Here is an 18,455-nt window from a genome sequence, read left to right on the forward strand (position 1 = left end):
TTTAATTGCCTTCATCTTCCTTATTGTGCTGGTTCTTTTTTCCATTTTTTTTCTAGATGAAGACTTGCTTGGAGAATCATTTGTCTGTTCACCAGTGTTGTATTAACGATGTGATTGGAAGAAAAGATGGTCCGCAATTGAGAATCATTGTTTAAAATCAACTAATCCTTGTGCAATCTCACAAATCAGGGCAGTACCCCTTTCTCTTTCATTTAATTTTTTTTATTGCCCTTCATCCTATAATCATGTTTTATTCCGCATTGAGGACAATACGATAATTAAGTGTGAGGTATTTAGGGGTCTCTAATCCAATTAGTAGTGATGATTTGCTATGATTTTCATGCTGGTATGTTTGGGATTAAATTTCTGAATTTGCTGCAGAAATTTTCTGAGTTAATTGATGCAAATTTTCTAGTTTTTGGTGCTGATTTACTGCTATAAATTTATGAATTTGCTGATGGTTTTTGGTGCTGATTTACTGCTATAAATTGATGAATTTGTTGCTGTAAATTTATGAATTTGGTGCTGAAATTTGGATGGATTATGTGCAATTTGCTGTTGCAAAATTAGGCATAGTTTTATGGGATATGTGTTGAAAATAGTGTGAGGTGTCCACCTCTTGCTTCTGTTGGGGTTTAGTGTCTTATAGACAATTGTTGCAGGATACAAACTTAATGTAAATGAATTGTTCTTTATATCATTTGTTTTAATGAGATATATGTTTTATAACTATATAAAGGCAATCCCTTTTAAGCACTAAATAAAGTCTAATAAAAGGAAATCCGTAAGTTTGTTTAAAGTGATTATAAAGTGTTCATACAAGCATGAAGTGAGACAAAACTTTATAATAAACTAATAAACTTAAAACCACCCCAAGTCAAGTGATATGTTTAGGATTGATATATCACTGCTGAGACTTGTATGTAACAATGTCTTCTGTCCGACAGAAACCTGATCTCACAAGCTTCATATATATAGATATCTGGACAGTTACATAGATCCGATGAAACGTCGTTCATTAGGATTGGGGATCCGATTTGAGATAACAGGATGGATAGATTCATCCTTGTCACCTGTTCATCTCATTGGTATTAATAGGTATAAGTAATCCTCAGACTCAAAGGAATGTTAATTGGTCATCCTGAATTACTGAATGTGAGACTTTGATCCTGCGGTCCCACGATCCTTAACAGAGATGACTCTAGGGTGTGAACTGCAAAGGTTGGGTGTCACAGGAAGTAATGTCAGGGTAGTTATACATTGGATTGAACATTTATCACTCCCGATTAATGGGAGATATATCCAAGGATCGCTTGTGGAAGAGTCGACTCTAAATCCTTGCAAGGTGATAGCTTAAGACTTGAAATACAGATTTCACTTAACCTATCTATTTGAGTTGACTCGGCCTGAACAAGTAAAACGAACGTCTCGCTATATGTGACTTGACATCATCCATAGTCATAAGATTCAGTTCAAGGATATAGTTGATAAATGATCGAATTATACTGTAACTAATACGGAAGGGTTAACGACAGAATCAACCTGTCTTCTTAACGGACTCTGGGGGAATGATTACAGACTTGCCTATAACATACTCAGTACATTATTCCGTTATGCAAGGATTAAATATAATTCTTGAAGAAATTAATTTAATAGTTGCATACGGCCAAAAGTAGTAAGAACCTAATGGATCACACATAAGACTTGGAACCAAAAGAGAGATGGATGTCATTAATAGATGGAAGCCCAAATGAGCCCAATAAGGCCCATTTAATTAGGGGAGGCCGAAATTTGTATATAATAAGTTAGGAATTATTTTAATTCCCTTAATCCTAATTTGATTAGGTTTGTGAATTAAATTAATTAAGAGAGATAATTAAATTAAGAGTTTTAATTAGATTAATATACTCCTATTATTATCCAATTAGGTTATTTATTATTATCCTAAATATATTAGATATATTATAAGATAATAATTAGCAATCCTATTCCAAATTGAATTCCTATTAAGTAACCTATTCCTATCTAACTAGGGTTTAGATACAAGTTATTATATATACCCCTAATGTGTGAATTTCTACTAAGCCTTCTCCCTCCCCTCTTGGTGATTTTCGAAATACTCCTTTAGAAAGAGAAAGTGAATTCGCATCCCCTAGTTCGTGGACAAGAATTCATGCGGCTTCCGTCGATTGATTAATTTCATTCATCTCCTTTTCTCTTTAATCTTGTGTTGATTAATTAGAGGCAATCTATTTTGGTTGCATCTCATACGGTTGATTCTAACTTAATCTTTCTGTGTTTTATTTGTGTTCATGAAACAAGAAAAACAAACAAAAGGGAGAATTTCGTTTTTCTTCACCTACATCAGGTCAGTTCACTATTTCGCGGATTCCCGGAGATTGAACCGTCGGATCGTCGCGATTTTTTGACAGGAGCTTCTAGACATATTCTTCCACGTTTCCACCGAAGGGATTGTCGTTCGGAGGTCTGGAAGGTCTGTTTCGGATAGGAACAGATTGGTAAACAGTTTCCATCTCTTTTGAAGTTGTGGGCACTTCGTTTGCAACGGTAGATTGATCATCGAAAGGTATTCCTTCTTATCCCTCTTTATATGAAATAACGATTAACGGATCCTATGGTTAAAAAGGAAGTAGGCTAAAATTTTCATATTTCCGCTGCTATACCTTAGCCTAATATCCAACAGCTTCGTCCCTAAAACTACCAATGCTAGCTCTCTATTTTGCGCTCGATTGAAACTAGGTTGCTAACTTAGTACTGAAATCCTTAAGTCTTGTATTGAGTAAGGTCATTGATTTCAAAGGGTCATGATTGCACAATTGCCTTAAAGATGCATATGAACTACTTGATTAATCTCCCTTACATGGAAAGATGTTTTGAATGAAGCAACACCACTTTTATCCCTATTTTTGGAAAGACTTTGAGCCTAAATGCAAGAACAAAATACATTACACTTTGTTCTATTTTTCTGAGTGTTGTCCAATTTTAGTTTGAAATTCTAGAACTTGCCATGTTATGCATTTCGAGACCACATCTGATGAATTTGAGCATTAAAAATGATAAGGGCAGTAGTTTTTTTTTTCTTAGCCATTTCAAATTAATTCGAACCCTTAGTCTTGCTCAAGACAAACAAAAATAACAGTATCCAACCCTTAGTTTAGCCACATTTGAGCCTTTTCCCCATTCTTGACACAGCTCTTGTTTGAGTCCTTTGGTCAGGGACATTGAGTATAATCCATAGTCATTCCATGCCTAAGCAAATCATATCTCACCTCAACTACCATTTTCAAGTAACAATTATTGTAATTTTGACATGGACAACGAATTCTACCAATAAAGTCAACTTGAGAGCTAGGAATATCGATAAATTCTTGAACGCCTTTAATATATAATGGATCAAGTTTATTTCTAAGTTGTATCCAACTTTTATCCATCTGTTTACATAGGTTGTAAGAAAATCACAATCAGAAATAGATGACACATATGAATATTGTTAAGCCTAAAATATACCTAAAATATCATCTTTATTTATATCAGTTTTGCTCGAATTTGTGCTGTTTATATCTATTTAGAGTACTTTTACATCCGAATATGTTTCTTTTATGCAAGGTACCTAAATATTTGGTAAAATCCAAATAGAAACGAAAACGGATCAAAAACGAAGGAAATACCCTAAGTTACGAGCCAAAAGACGAGAAAATCAGCACACCGATACGAGGAAGACAGGAACGAAGTCAAAAATGGTAGGAAAATTCCGAATCTCGGTAGGGATTCCGGAATCTCGGTAGAGACTCCGAGTCGCGACCGAGATTCCCTAATCTCGGTCGCGATATGCCTTTTTCAGTCGCTTTGCTTGTTCGTTCTGAAGCACAGAAATTGCCCCCCTAATCTCGGTAGAGATTTTCCATTCTCGGTAACTTCAGATTTTCAGGTGGCACTATCTTCACATGTTCAATTACAAAGAAACACGTCCGTTCGAGTGGATAGAAACATCTCTTCGCAACGGACACGACCCTTAGACACGACTCTTCAATATCTATAAATAAAGAGTTGATTTCAGAGTATAGAGAGTTAGATTTATTAAGATTAGTGCAGAATTTATGCAGAAACTCTGACTCAGAAATGAGTCAGAGATTAGATTTCATTTTTGTAAAAGCAATCTTGTCGTACACAAGTTGTTCTTAAATTAATTACAAACACAGTAGCAATTAGATTTAGAGTAAGATCTATTCAAACTAGTTTACATTTTGGTAGTTGAAGAACCATCTCTATTCCGAAGACTCAGTGAGAAGATTAAGTAGCGGATTCGACCCCGGAGCCTGATAAACTCTAACGAGGTTTGAGGAGAAAGGATTGACAACCTGGAACTTGAATGTCGTTTTGAATGCTTCCATGCTTTCTGTTCTCTGTAAACTTGTATCAAATTCATACTTCATCTAATAAAGTTCATGCAATTCAATATAATTTTATGTAGCACTTCTGTAATTGATCCGAAGTGAGTTCTGGTGTTTTCATTAAAACGTAGTTAAATTCAATATCTTTACAAGGAAACTTTGTTGAACACTTAGGCAAATTCATTCTTCGAGAATTAATTTGGTTAAGGTAGTAATCTATCCCGACTGTAGGAAGATTGTCTGCGGTTTAAAGCCTTTTAATTGAAGGAGTTTACGTTATTACACTTTTATAATTTATACAAAGTTTAAAGTTGTTTTCTTTGCTTAATGCAAACGAACACAATTAATCTCTTATTTTAGACACTAAACGTTTCCGTTTTGTAATTCAAACTCAAAACATAATTGATTTATAACATTCTACATATTCTAATCTGATTCTTACTAATTCAATCTCAAAACCCAAAATTCAATTAACGATTTTCCATATTATAAACCTAAAACGTGAATCAAACTGAATTAAAATAAGTTTTTGTTAAAAAGCGTTCTCTGTGGGATCGATATCTTTTTATTACTACAAGCGAAACCGTGCACTTGCGGAAATTGCTCAACAAGTTTTTGACGCCGTTGTCTGGGAACGCCAATTTTTTTTACAAAAATTTATATATTTCGTGTTTTATTTCGAACCTTCGTTTATAATATATGTATTTATTTATTTTCTAGTTTTATTTTATTTATTGAGGATGGTCACTAGGACTAAATCCTCATTGTTATTTAACGTTTGCATTTAGATGTTTGCAGATAAAAAAAATCCAAGTTTTTTCAAAGATAAACTGGAGATTTGATTATCAATATAAATTCACAGTTGTCTACAGAAAAGAAATCCAGTATACAGATACATCAAAGGGGAAGGAATTTTTTGAAACAACATGTCAGACGTGACAGATGATTTTCCCTGAAAAATTTACTTTTTCCCAAACACCTTTAACCCTTACCAAAACGTCATATCTCTTTGTAAAAAAATTATTCAATTCCTACATTACACCCAAATAATTTCTTCTTTTATCATATCATTTCCTTAAAACACCTACATCAATCTCTCTAAGAAACAGCAGGATCATCACCATTAGACTTTTCTCAGACAAATTCATTAGAACGTGGAATAGGGAATACTGTCATTGAAATTATCTTGTCCGCCAGGAAGGAATTATCGACTTTTACCATAGTTTCAAAAGTTTCGGTTCATATGCGTAGTTTTTGTTCGTGGCCAGAACTAGAAGTTCGGGCATTCAACCGAAATCATTAGATCCTTAATTTGAGAAAACAATAAAAAAACGCTAAAAAAAAGAAAATGCTAAAAAAAAGAAAACGCAAAAAAAAAATATAATAATAATTTCAAAGTTTGGGATACAGCTCAACTTTTTAATTCCCAATTGAAATTATTTCCAGGTAAGTTAAAATGGACAAGACCATATTTAGTTGATAAAAATATTTTGAATATGAATGAGCTCCAATTCAAGCAATTGAATTTGTGAACAAGTTCTTTGAAAATTGATTCGCTTAGTTTTTCACTTGTAAATTTTTCATTCTTCTTATCTCTTGTTCATAATTTTTTTCGCTTAGTTTTCATTTTTAAATCTTCATTCTTCTTGTTTCTTGTTCATAATTTTTATGTTTATTTGTTTTTAGTTTAATTTATTTTTGTTTTATTTTCATTTCATAAGTTTGATTTGTGTATAAACAAGTTTTATTCAATAAAAATTCTTTAAAGTCATGTTTCTAAATGTTTTTCAGAAAATTTTATTGTGTTTAGTGAAATTTCAGGAATCTTAGTTGAGAATCCAGAAATCTCAGTAGAGATTTCAAGTTTAGGTTTTTCATGAATAAAATAGGAAATTTCTGAACTTACCGAGACGAGCGGAAGAAGGTTTCGACGTGCCTTTATCCAAGAGGGGTAAAGCGTGTCGCGACCGAGATTCCAGCATCTCGGTCGTGACACGGGCATATGGTCGACCTGTCACCTTAGTTTTTTGCATCTTCCTTAATTCTTTGCTGTAGATTCGATTTTTTTTGTCAGTTTTAACCCAAAAGGCATAAATTAACACCATTTCGTTTTCAATAGACATAATATTTCATTCTGTTAACCTATATATTTCAGAAAGTTCAGAATTCTTTTATTTTCACTTCATCTCTTTCAGAATTCTGAAATTCTTATAACATATCTAAAGGTTACAGACATTCATAATTCTCCAAACATGACTTCCTCTCTTAAATTGTATGTGTTGGGAGACATTTTCCATGGCAACACCATTAATTCCTCAAAAGATCTTAATAGAGGGATTCGTTGCCGCATCACGTTCCAAGAACATGAAAATTGGATATGGGAATATAATATGAGGAATTATTTTAAGAACCAAAGACGTTGTTTCGGTTCCTTGGACTGATAAAGAACCATTCCCTATCCTTGACTATGAATTCCTGGAAATTGAGGGATTTTGTCGAGAGAATTTTTTCGAGTTGGCCCATGATTTCTTTCTTTTGACGAAAGACAGATCTTCGTGCAAGCGAAGATTGATCGTTATCGGGCTATGCAAATCCCAATTCAACGGGATGAGACTTTACTTTAAGTTTCGTTTGATTTGTTTTATTATGTTTGTATATAGGTTTGTTTTGTTTTTAATTTTCCTTGTACATATGTTCTTGTTTATAAAAATGTAAATATGTATTATGCAATAAAACTTCAATTCATTTCATAATTTCATTTTTTCATTCTGGTTTATGTCTGTTAAAATTTATATACCATTATTAATGAATATGTATAAATCAATTTAATGCTAAATACGTTATAATCATTATTAACTATTGAACATGATAATGATTTTTTTTTCATTTTACATCCTTAAGTTCATTATGAACTTCTATGAACTTATATCATGTTAATTATTAACTTATCAATATGAATTTATCAAAATGAGCCATATAACTTTTCATATGATTCTGTATCAAATTTAATTAATTTGATTGAGTTTAATGTCTAACGTTTTAAACATGATTAAATACCTACATGCACTTACATTAATGTACCATTATTTATTTTTTAGAAGATTCATTTAACTTATGTGATTTAATGCACATTAATTGTTCATTAAAACTCTATTGAAGGCCTTAAATGTTTCATTACTCACACTTTAATAAGGATAAATCTTTGGTTTACCTTGTATTTAATGTTTTAATTTGTGTTTTTAAGTTCAGGTACACATTTATTTTATTACAAGACATATTTACCCAGAAAATTGCACGAAACGGAGTTAATACGCGCGTTTTCAGCAATCAGGTGCCGAATCTCGGTCGAGATTATATAATCTCTACAGGTTCAGCGAACACATGAAATTTCAGGAGAAATTTTCCCCCTGAAATCACCGTGTCGCGACCGAGATTCTGGACTCTCGGTCGCGACACACGACCTGTAGGTAGGGGGAGATCCAAATTTTGCATAAAAATTAACCTTTTCCTATTCCTACACTAACTCCTAACACATATATTCAACCCTATATAACCCTATCACTTACACAACCATCACATCAACTCTATTTAAAACCATTTTCTTCTTCCCCAATCAATTCCACACCAACCTTTACTTTTTAAGAATTTTAACCATGTTTCCGTTTCAACCAATAAGCAAGTTACTATGCGTACTTTGATTACGGGTCTTGTTTTGGATGCTACGGGTATCATGGAGTAGTTTTCAATCACTTACTCCTAATCATTATCCGATGTAATTTTATGCAATCACTTGTTTTGGGATTATGCCGCAACTTTTACACATTCCTTTAGTGGTTAGCCAATGTTGGTTAGTTTAGCAAGTTCGATGTTGATACTTCAAGTTCACATGGTAATGGTATTAAAGAGGATGGTAATGAGCAGACGCATTTTGGTGGGGATGACGGTATGATGAAGATGACGAAGAAGGTGAGGAGGAGGAGCATGTTGAACCACACGCCCTAGCACAAGCACAAGGTCATGTAGATGAAGAGAACAATGTTGATGATCAAGTTAATTTGCAACAAATTTTGAACCAAATGCATGCACACAGCCGTCAAATGAATTTCCAGTTCGATGATATTGTGGCGAACAATCAAGAGACGAGTTCACGATTAAATGCGATGGATGCAAACATCCATTCTTTGAGGAGAGAGCAAACGTCAACCCGACGCCGGTTGTTATCATTTTTTCGTCGTCAAGGAGTCGTGACTACACCATCTCCACCGGGTTCACCTCCACATGAATAGGTTTTATCTAATTTTTTCTTTACTCATTTCTCTGGTTATGTTGTCTTAATTAAGTTTGGTACAATGTTCCTATTTTCTATTATGTTTGATACATTTTAATATCTGATGATGGATGATTTAATTTCATACTTTTTCTTTCTTAATTTGTATGATTTATTTTCGTACCATTTTTCGTTTTTTTATCAATTTTTGCACCAATGAGGACATGGTCCAAATTAAGTGTGGGAGGAGATATTGCATATATCATTTTATTTTTAGTACGAATAAATGCAATGAATAAGACTGAATGACATTTATTCAAACGTCTCTTCGCAGCGGACACGACCCTTAGACACGACTCTTCAATATCTATAAATAAAGAGTTGATTTCAGAGTATAGAGAGTTAGATTTATTAAGTTTAGTGCATAATTTATGCAGAAACTCTGACTAAAAAATGAGTCAGAGATTAGATTTCATTTTTGTAAAAGCAATCTTGCCGTACACAAGTTGTTCTTAAATTAATTACAAACACAGTAGCAGTTAGATTTAGAGTAAGATCAGTTCAAACTAGTTTACATTTTGGTAGTAGAAGAATCATCTCTATTCCGAAGACTCAGCGAGAAGATTAAGTAGCGGATTCAACCCCGGAGCCTGACAAACTCTAACAAGGTTTGAGGAGAAAGGATTGACAACCCGAAACTTGAATGTCGTTTTGAATGCTTCCATGCTTTCTATTCTCTGTAAACTTATATCAAATTCATACTTCATCTAATAAAGTTCATGCAATTTCGTATAATTTTATGTAGCACTTCTGTAATTGATCCGAAGTGAGTTCTGGTGTTTTCATTAAAACGTAGTTAAATTCAATATCTTTACAAGGAAACTTTGTTGAACACTTAGGCAAATTCATTCTTCGAGAATTAATTTGGTTAAGGTAGCAATCTATCCCGACCGTAGGAAGATTGTCTGCGGTTCAAAGCCTTTTAATTGAAGAAGTTTACGTTATTACACTTTTATAATTTATACAAAGTTTAAAGTTGTTTTCTTTGCTTAATGCAAACGAACACAATTAATCTCTTATTTTAAACACTAAACGTTTCCGTTTTGTAATTCAAACTCAAAACATAATTGATTTCTAACATTCTACATATTCTAATCTGATTCTTATTAATTCAATCTCAAAACCCAAAATTCAATTAACGATTTTCCATATTATAAACCTAAAACGTGAATCAAACTGAATTAAAATAAGTTTTCGTTAAAAAGCGTTCTCTGTGGGATCGATATCTTTTTATTACTACAAGCGAAATCGTGCACTTGCGGAAATTGCTCAACAATTATGCATATTTCATCACTTTGAGGATGCTGCCAATGGAGAATGTGTCTACATAGGAAACACCACAACTGTTGGCGTTGTCAGTAAAGGTGCAATTTTAATTAAATTAACTTCTGAAAAAAGACTATCTTTGAACAATGTGTTGTATGTGCCTGCACTTCGTAGAAACCTTATTTCTGGTAGTTTATTAAATAAGACTGGACTGAAAATTATTTTTGAGGCTAATAAGGTTATTCTCACTAGGAATGAGACTTTTGTGGGAAAAAGGGTACCTAGCTGATGGTCTTTTTATTGTGAACATTGTTTCTGTGAACTCTATTGGAAATAATGCAAGTACCTCTGCTTTTGCTTACTTGTGAATCTATGGATGTATGGCATGGTAGATTAGGACACGTAATGTCACACCCGACCCTAAACGACCTCAATCGGCATCGGGCGTGAAATAGAAAGATCATAATCAATACTTCGGAGTCTCCAATTTTGTATGTGTGGAAGCAAAATTTGCAAAGAAACCTTTTTTACCTGTTGAGAGTAGAAGTACATAATTGTTTGATTTAGTTCATTATGACTTGGCTGATTTCAAAAATTCTGTTAGCAAAAGTGGTAAGAGATATTATATGACTTTTGTTGATGATTTTCCTAGATATATTCAGGTGTATTTATTGAAATCAAAAGACGAGAGTGAACAAATGTTTGTAAAGTATAAAACAGAAGTGAAAATCAGCTAGATAGAAAAATAAAAAGATTTAGGTCTGATAAAGGAGGAGAGTACGAAACTACTTTCCTTAAGACCTTTTGTGAGAAAAATGGTATTATATATGAAACCTATGCACCGTATACAGCTCAGTGAAAGAGTGCAGTTGAAAGAAAAAAATAGGACTCTCAAAGAGATGATGAATGTCATGTTGATTAGTTCTGGTTTGTCTAATAATATGTGGGGGAAGCTGTCTTATCTACATGTTATATTTTGAACAAGGCTCCTTACAAAAAATTAGACAAGACTTCTTATGAACTTTGGAAGGGGTTTGCACCTAATTTGAGTTTTTTAAGGTATGAGGTTGTCTTGCCAAAGTTGTTTTTCCATCTTTTAGAAAACCAAACATAGGACCTAAAACCTTTGATTATGTTTTCATTGGCTATGCCTCAAACAATGCTGCTTATAGATTTATGACATTGAATGAGTATAATACATGTGAATCCAGAGCTGTGAAATTTCTTGAAAATGTCTTTCCTCCAAGGACAGACAAAATGTCTGACGCTACTAGTGCTTCTATTTCTTTATGTGTTCCTACTCCTATTGCTTCAAGTTCATCTCCACATCATAATGAAAATGAAAATGTTTTTATTTTTTTTTTCAATAATCGAACCTATAGCCTATTATCGAACTAGGTCAAAATTAAAACCGAATCGAACTGAACGAAACTAAGATTTCGATTTCGATATCGATTTGGTAATCCGATTACTGGTTATTTTTCGTACCCTTAAACTTAACTACAAATCCGGTTTATCGTGTCCGGTTCTCCCGATATTTGTAAATATTAACAAATGATATAATGATTTAGGCCCTTTTCTTGTGATTTACCGTTTAATTTCCCATCATTTGTTTATTGGGTAAATTATACACATGGACATTGAACTTTACCCATTTTAACATTGTGGCTACTGAATTTTAATTTTTTAATAATATAGCCGCTCAATTTTACACTTTTTAACATCGATGGCTACTTAATACCTCAAAACGACCGTTGACGGTCTCAAAATAAAAAATTTAAAGAGTTAATGATATTCTAAGAAACTTTAATTCTTAAAAATTTTCATTTTGAGGTCATTTAGGTGTTGTTTGGTCGAGAGATATTGAATTTTTAGAGAGAAAAAGTTTCCAAAAATGTGATTTTGGAAAATAAAAAATGTGGTTTTACGGTAAATATCATTATGAACAACTTTAATTCTTGAATATTTTTATTTTGAGGTTTTTAACAGTCATTTTGAGAAATAAATTAAAATTGAGTGATCTGTTAAAAACATATAAAGGTCAGTGGTCAAACCGTTAAGCATTGAAGTTCAGTGGCATAATGTTAAAATAATTAAAGTTCAGTGGGCATGGGTGTAATTTACCCTTTGTTTATTCTAACGCGCCTATAAATTACTACCCCTCTTTAGTCTGCCTCTCTCCTCTCTGAACCCTGGTTCATCTTCCACTACTTCACCAAAACCCGGCGATTAGCCGTAACGCCCGACCATCCACCTGACTTTCCGGCGCCATCTCTTTGAGTCTATTTTCTTCTCCGTCAAGGTCAGTTTCTGTTTGAGTCAACGCATTTGTAGGATTACGTACACATTATTTGGCCAATGTTAAGTCATCGTTTAGTTCATCTGTGTGGTTTCTGTTTACGTATTCCGTTTTCTAGTAATAGCTTTCATTGATTGCTTGTTTAAATTTTTCCAGTGTGTATATGTATCTTTTTGGCTTTGTTTGTAGTTCGTTCGTCTCTTTGCAAAATTGAAATGATAAAGAGTTTGAACTTAAGGATATTAATTCATGGAGCTGTTTAGTTGCTAGAATCTAGGGTTCAGATGCTCGGGGTAAGCAAAACCCCACGTATCCTCAGTATATTGAAGATTTCTGTTATTGAAAAATTTGGCATGGTTTAAAGTTTCAATGATGGGGAAGACGTTTGTTTTAGAACCTTTGAAAGGGGATTTTCCATTATCCTGTATACATGGTGATAATCTGATAACTTGGAAATGACCCTGCAATTGTATCAATAGTTGTTGAAGGCTGAGGCACGCCTTATGCAAGGCTCAAGGTAGTGAGCTTTAATTCCCTTGGGAGAGGTGCACTTTAAAAGGCTGTCTCCATGTGCCCCTTGCGTAGGCTTCAAGTAACATTTAGTGTTTTGATTAGGGTTTTTTTAATAGCCAACCACTTATCTAAACTAAGGGGGCGTTTGGGGAATTCATGGCCATTCCTTTCCTTTCTCTTTGTTTCCCTTTCTAGATTTCATTCCGTTAACCCTATGCGAACCAAACGCCCCATAAGTAAACTTAATTTTCACCCTTGATCTGATCTAAGTAAAAGTGTAAAACAAAGCAAGAACATGAAGATGATGATTTAGTGTTCGAGGATGATGTGCTAGGGCTAGTGGGGTTGACGATGAAATATATACAACTCAAACTCGAAGCAAACGTGTTGCTTCCACCTCAGTTGTTAAGGCTAAGCAAAAGGAAAAAGCAAAAACAACTCCTCGATGCTTGTGAGAGCTAGGCCATCTATGTCACTTAGATGAGGAGGAGGAAATTGGAGATGAAAATGATAGTGGAGACTTTGGAGAGGACAATATTAATCATGAGGAGGATCTTGATGATGATGATTAGTTTTTTTGAGTTCTTTTGGATCGACAATGTGATAGAAACTCAAATACCAAGATGAAAATAGAAAAGAGAAATGTTGATATATATTGATATATAAAAGATAAACAATGATAAACAATGGATAGAACGGATGTTCTAATCCCCCAGGAGAAACCTCCTCCCTCTCTACTAGGTAGAGCCACAGCAATGAGCAGCCAAACAACAATGTAAAACCTCCTTACCTTCTCCCTTCCCTAACCCTTCCTTATGTACTAATCACTCATACCCTAGACACATGTCCTAACATCTTATACCCAAAATACCCTTATCCCATACACCTCACCCCTTCCAGAATATTCCTACTACGGACTAGACTATTCTCTATCACAATGAATGCTTATTAGTTTATTAGCATTAGTTATGTACTTAGGTTAATTATATGTCTCTATGAACTTAACTTGGTGTTTTTGACATTTAATGTTATGTTTTCATGTGGTTTCGGCTTGTTTGTGTAGTAATAGAGTATTTAGTGATATTGATATGTAGATTTTATAAAAAGGGCGGCCCGGTCGCATTACGCGTCCCCGCTGAGCGAGGGTCCGGGGAGGGGTCCCACCACAAGGGTGTATTGGGGGCAAGCCTTCCCTTGCCAATTTAATTGGCAAGAGACCGCTCCTAAGACTCGAACCCGTGACCTCTGGTCACACGGCAACAACGTTTTACCGTTGCGCCAAGGCTCGCCCTCTTGATATGTAGATTTTATATACATATATATTTTTTTTATTTTCTACGCCTCATGTTCATCAGGCGTGTGCCTTGTGCCTAGCTCCAGGACCCCTTACCACCTTAGTGGGCCTTGCTCCTTTAACAACTATGATTGTATCTTAACCAGAATCCTTTAATCTGTCTTATATCATAAGTGAAGTTTGATTATTTGATATTTTTGTTGTCTTGAATAATTGGAGCTGGTTTCTTGTCTCTTTTGATATGGTATGAATGGATTAACAAAATCAGGAACAGTCTATTGTTTCTCATTGTTCAATAGAGTTCTTGCTTAAGGCCCACCTTTATGACAGATGAAATTCATGAAAATTAGATGGTTAAGTAAATAAATATACTAATATACCCAATAAGATTAGTACTCACTCGTTTACTATTCTTTCTGGTCCTGTTGTTTTCAATCTCTCCCGAATAAAAGGCTCTAGTTTTGTACTTATCTCACACAGTTGCTTTGTGTTCTAAGCTATTGTGGATAGATTGTTTTTTATTTATTTCAGTTGATTCAATATATTAGAATAAGAATACCATATCCTGTATGCTATAACCTGTTTCCGCGAAGTGTTTCTTCCAAATTGCATTCAGTAACGGATCCAGGATTCACGGACAGGGGATGCTTGTGGTGGTCTCTCGTGATTTATGAGTGTTAAATTGATATTTTTTTGGTGTTTTTCATAAGGCCCTTTACTTACACAGTTTCCATAGAATTTTCGGTGTTTTCCGTCGACCAGTGGGTGCTGAAGTGCCTCCCTGGATCCGTCCCTGAATGCTTTCGTCTTCCATATTTTGTACGATTTGAATTACTACAGTTATTTTATAGGTTAAGAGAAAAGTTTGTATTTGTTCTACTGTTGATTCTCGTGACGATGGTCTGTGGTTTCTTGCAGTGCTAAGGATCAGTTTGTTGATAGTTGAATTTGCTTTTGCTCAAAATGGATATTGATTCTGACTCTGAGAAAATGGGTATTAAGTCAACAGATGATGGTTCATCAATGCAGGTGGATTCTAAGGTATGCTATGAATTAATATTGTTTAGTTTATGAGCTTTATTGCTTCACTTGTTGATTTCTTAACTTCGAATTTTGATCTTCAGGAGAAAGAGGAGCTTTCTGAAACAATGGACAAGCTCAATATTAAAGAATCAACATCTGGACAGGCTGGGTCTTCCCCGTCAAATTTCAAAAGAAAACCTGTTGTCATTATTGTTGTTGGAATGGCAGGTAGAGTAAATTTGATGAACAAAATTTGGTCTTAATTGATACTGGAATGAAGTGCACTATTAAACTGACATGAATATCATCCTCACATTTCCGCAGGAAGTGGAAAAACGACTTTCCTTCATAGGTTGGTTTATCATACTCAAGCAACAAATCTTCGTGGTTATGTACTCAATCTTGATCCTGCTGTGATGAGTCTTCCATATGGTGCAAACATTGACATACGAGACACTGTTCGTTACAAGGAAGTGATGAAGCAGTTTAATCTTGGACCAAATGGTGGAATCCTGACATCCTTAAACTTGTTTGCTACAAAGTTTGATGAGGTGAAACTTTACTTTGGTGTCCGTGTCTTAAAGTTACTGATAATTGTACAAATATATTTTCCGTGTACTCGTTTTTCCATTCTTTGTATTTCTACTGTATGTCGCAAGACATTCTTATTTTTCTTTTTCTGATTACCAATTTAGGTCATTCAAATGATTGAGAACAGAGCAGATCAGCTTGATTACGTTCTTGTGGATACACCTGGTCAGATTGAGATATTCACTTGGTCTGCTTCCGGAGCTATTATTACAGAAGCTTTCGCTTCTACATTTCCAACAGTAGTTACTTACGTAGTCGACACACCTCGTTCGTCTAGCCCAACTACTTTCATGAGCAACATGCTTTATGCTTGTAGCATACTCTACAAGACACGATTGCCTCTTGTGCTTGCATTCAACAAGACTGATGTGGCTCAACACCAGTTTGCTTTGGAGGTACTAGCGTTCCGTATAAATATACCTTCTCAACCAAGTTGGCCTTTAAATCTGTTTTCAAGTATTCAACACTGCTGACTGTGTTCCAGACTTCCAGTCTGTATAATTTTGGGTAAAAAGTTTTTATGGTCACCAACTTATGGAATTTGTGCACCGGTGGTCATTAAAATAGTTTTTGACGCAATAGAGTAGCAACTTTATGTCAATAAAATCGCTATTACCGGATCAGATAATCTGAACCATCGAAAAACTGTTGTGGTTGCCACATCAACAACACCTCATGATATGTTTGATGCATATCGCCTTGTGGAAATGAAATCTTAAAAAAAAAGTTAGATCAATTTGGTAAGAATAATTAGAAAATTCATTTTTTAATTGTCACGTGTCACCATGTGACTGCCATGTGGCGGTATGTGTCAGATATATTGCGAGGTGTTGTTGATATGATAACCATGTCAATTTTCTGATGGTATAGATGGTTGGATCCGGCTATAGTGACTTTATAGACATAATTTGGCCTACTTTAGTGACTTTATCAGGTCAAAAAACTACTATAGTGACCATCTATGCACAACACTCCTACTTTAGTGACAGTAGAAACTTTATACCCGTATAACTTTATTGTCAAATGTACATTAAAGCATGAAAGCTACTCTTTGATGTTGGAATATTATGATTTTCGTTTTTTAACGTCATTGCTTCAGGAGTTAAATTGGAAGTTCAAATTTTCTCTGTTGCTTGTGGATTTTCCAACTGTCTTCATTATTATATTTCATTCCTTAGTTATCTCTGGGATTAGTGCATCCAATGTTCTTAGAAGTGTCAAAATGGATTATCATGTCGTAATCGTGATATGTAATCTATATATTCTACATGATTATGTATGTTATGATAATCGTGTCAACGGGGTAAATCATGTCCTAAATTGACAGCCGTAAGATTTTGCTTTATATCCTTTATAAATGTGTTATATTCTAACAGCTGTGATTTCTGCAGTGGATGGAAGATTTTGAAGCCTTTCAAGCAGCAGTAAATTCCGATAACTCATATTCATCCACATTAGCACAAAGCCTTTCCCTCGTACTAGACGAATTCTACAAAAACTTAAAATCCGTCGGAGTCTCAGCCATCTCTGGAGCTGGAATGGATTCCTTCTTCAAGGCTGTCGAGGCTAGTGCTGAGGAATACATGGAAACCTACAAGTAACACCATAACCCCTCAAACGCTATTCATTATTTTCACAATCACTCCCATTTCCCCTAACATCTAAACTTAATTGTCACAGGGCTGACCTGGATAAGAGACGGGCAGAGAAGCTGCGATTAGAGGAAGAACGCCGAAGGCAGAACATGGAGAAGTTGAGGAACGATATGGAGCAGACAAGGGGAGAAACTGTGGTGTTGAGCACGGGTTTGAAGGACAGAAAAGCCAAGGAAGATGCTATGATGGATAAGGAAGATGAAGATGAAGATGAGGACTTTGAGAGGTTCAGCGAAGAAGACGAAGATGATGATGGTATAGATGAGGAGGAAGATGAAGAAGTTGGAAGTTTCTCTTTTAGGTGATGTTTTCTTGAGCTAACTAACTTCATATATGAACTTACATAGAATTGATGATAGGTAATCATGTGCTCTGTTTGTTGTTTGTTTGTCTGTCAATATTTTGTTTTGTGAGCTCATTTTATAATGAGTTTGAGTGTTTTAGATTGGAGATTTGGGATTATTGACAAACCTAATTACTTGTTTATACTCATAAGTAGTTGTTATTAGTGGTTAATACATAACATAACATCAGGTTTAGTCATTTGCACTAGTATCTATGGTATTTTCAAAAGTATATCTGTTTGGATCAGTTGTTTTTTTGGCCTAATACATCTGTTTGCCGATGTCTTTGGCCCAAAACTTCAACAGTACCTTGAACTTTCAGAAGTCCAAATGATCACGATTGTTTCAATAACCCCTTATTTTTCAATAGAATTTGTTAGATATGGAGAATGGGAGATGTGTTTGCCAAATAGACAAAAAAATTAGGAAATTTTGAAATTCAATTTTGAAATTCATGGACAGATGTAACTAGATAAGTTATTGAATATAATTGGACAAAATAGAATGCAATCGGATTAAAATAGGTGATTGGATAAAAATAAGAGGTATTTGTAACTTTTAAAAGTTAAGCAAGCCTTTTTTTTTTTTCCGGGTGAATGGAATTTTGTTGTTTGGGTGAATGGAAAAGATTGAATGGACGATATTATTTGATTTTTTTTTTCCTTATCAGCTGATGTTTTTAAATCATTGCCAAGGGTGCAACCCTTTAGCCACTGGAACCGCCCCTATCA

At 34.4% G+C, this 18,455-nt stretch overlaps 1 protein-coding gene across 1 annotated transcript; it reads left to right on the top strand.

Moving 5' to 3' along the window:
• The first annotated feature begins 12,181 nt into the window (after window positions 1-12,181).
• On the top strand, window positions 12,182-17,923 carry LOC136220087 (GPN-loop GTPase QQT2). Its single transcript, XM_066007779.1, has 7 exons — window positions 12,182-12,307; window positions 15,030-15,152; window positions 15,236-15,362; window positions 15,459-15,685; window positions 15,830-16,120; window positions 17,117-17,322; window positions 17,406-17,923. Exons 2-7 carry the CDS (start codon window positions 15,075-15,077, stop codon window positions 17,683-17,685), a joined length of 1,209 nt encoding a protein of 402 aa, XP_065863851.1. The 5' UTR covers window positions 12,182-12,307; window positions 15,030-15,074; the 3' UTR covers window positions 17,686-17,923.
• The last annotated feature ends 532 nt before the right edge of the window (window positions 17,924-18,455 follow it).

The sequence above is a fragment of the Euphorbia lathyris genome, chromosome 2, assembly GCF_963576675.1.
Source record: "Euphorbia lathyris chromosome 2, ddEupLath1.1, whole genome shotgun sequence".
NCBI lineage: Eukaryota > Viridiplantae > Streptophyta > Magnoliopsida > Malpighiales > Euphorbiaceae > Euphorbia > Euphorbia lathyris.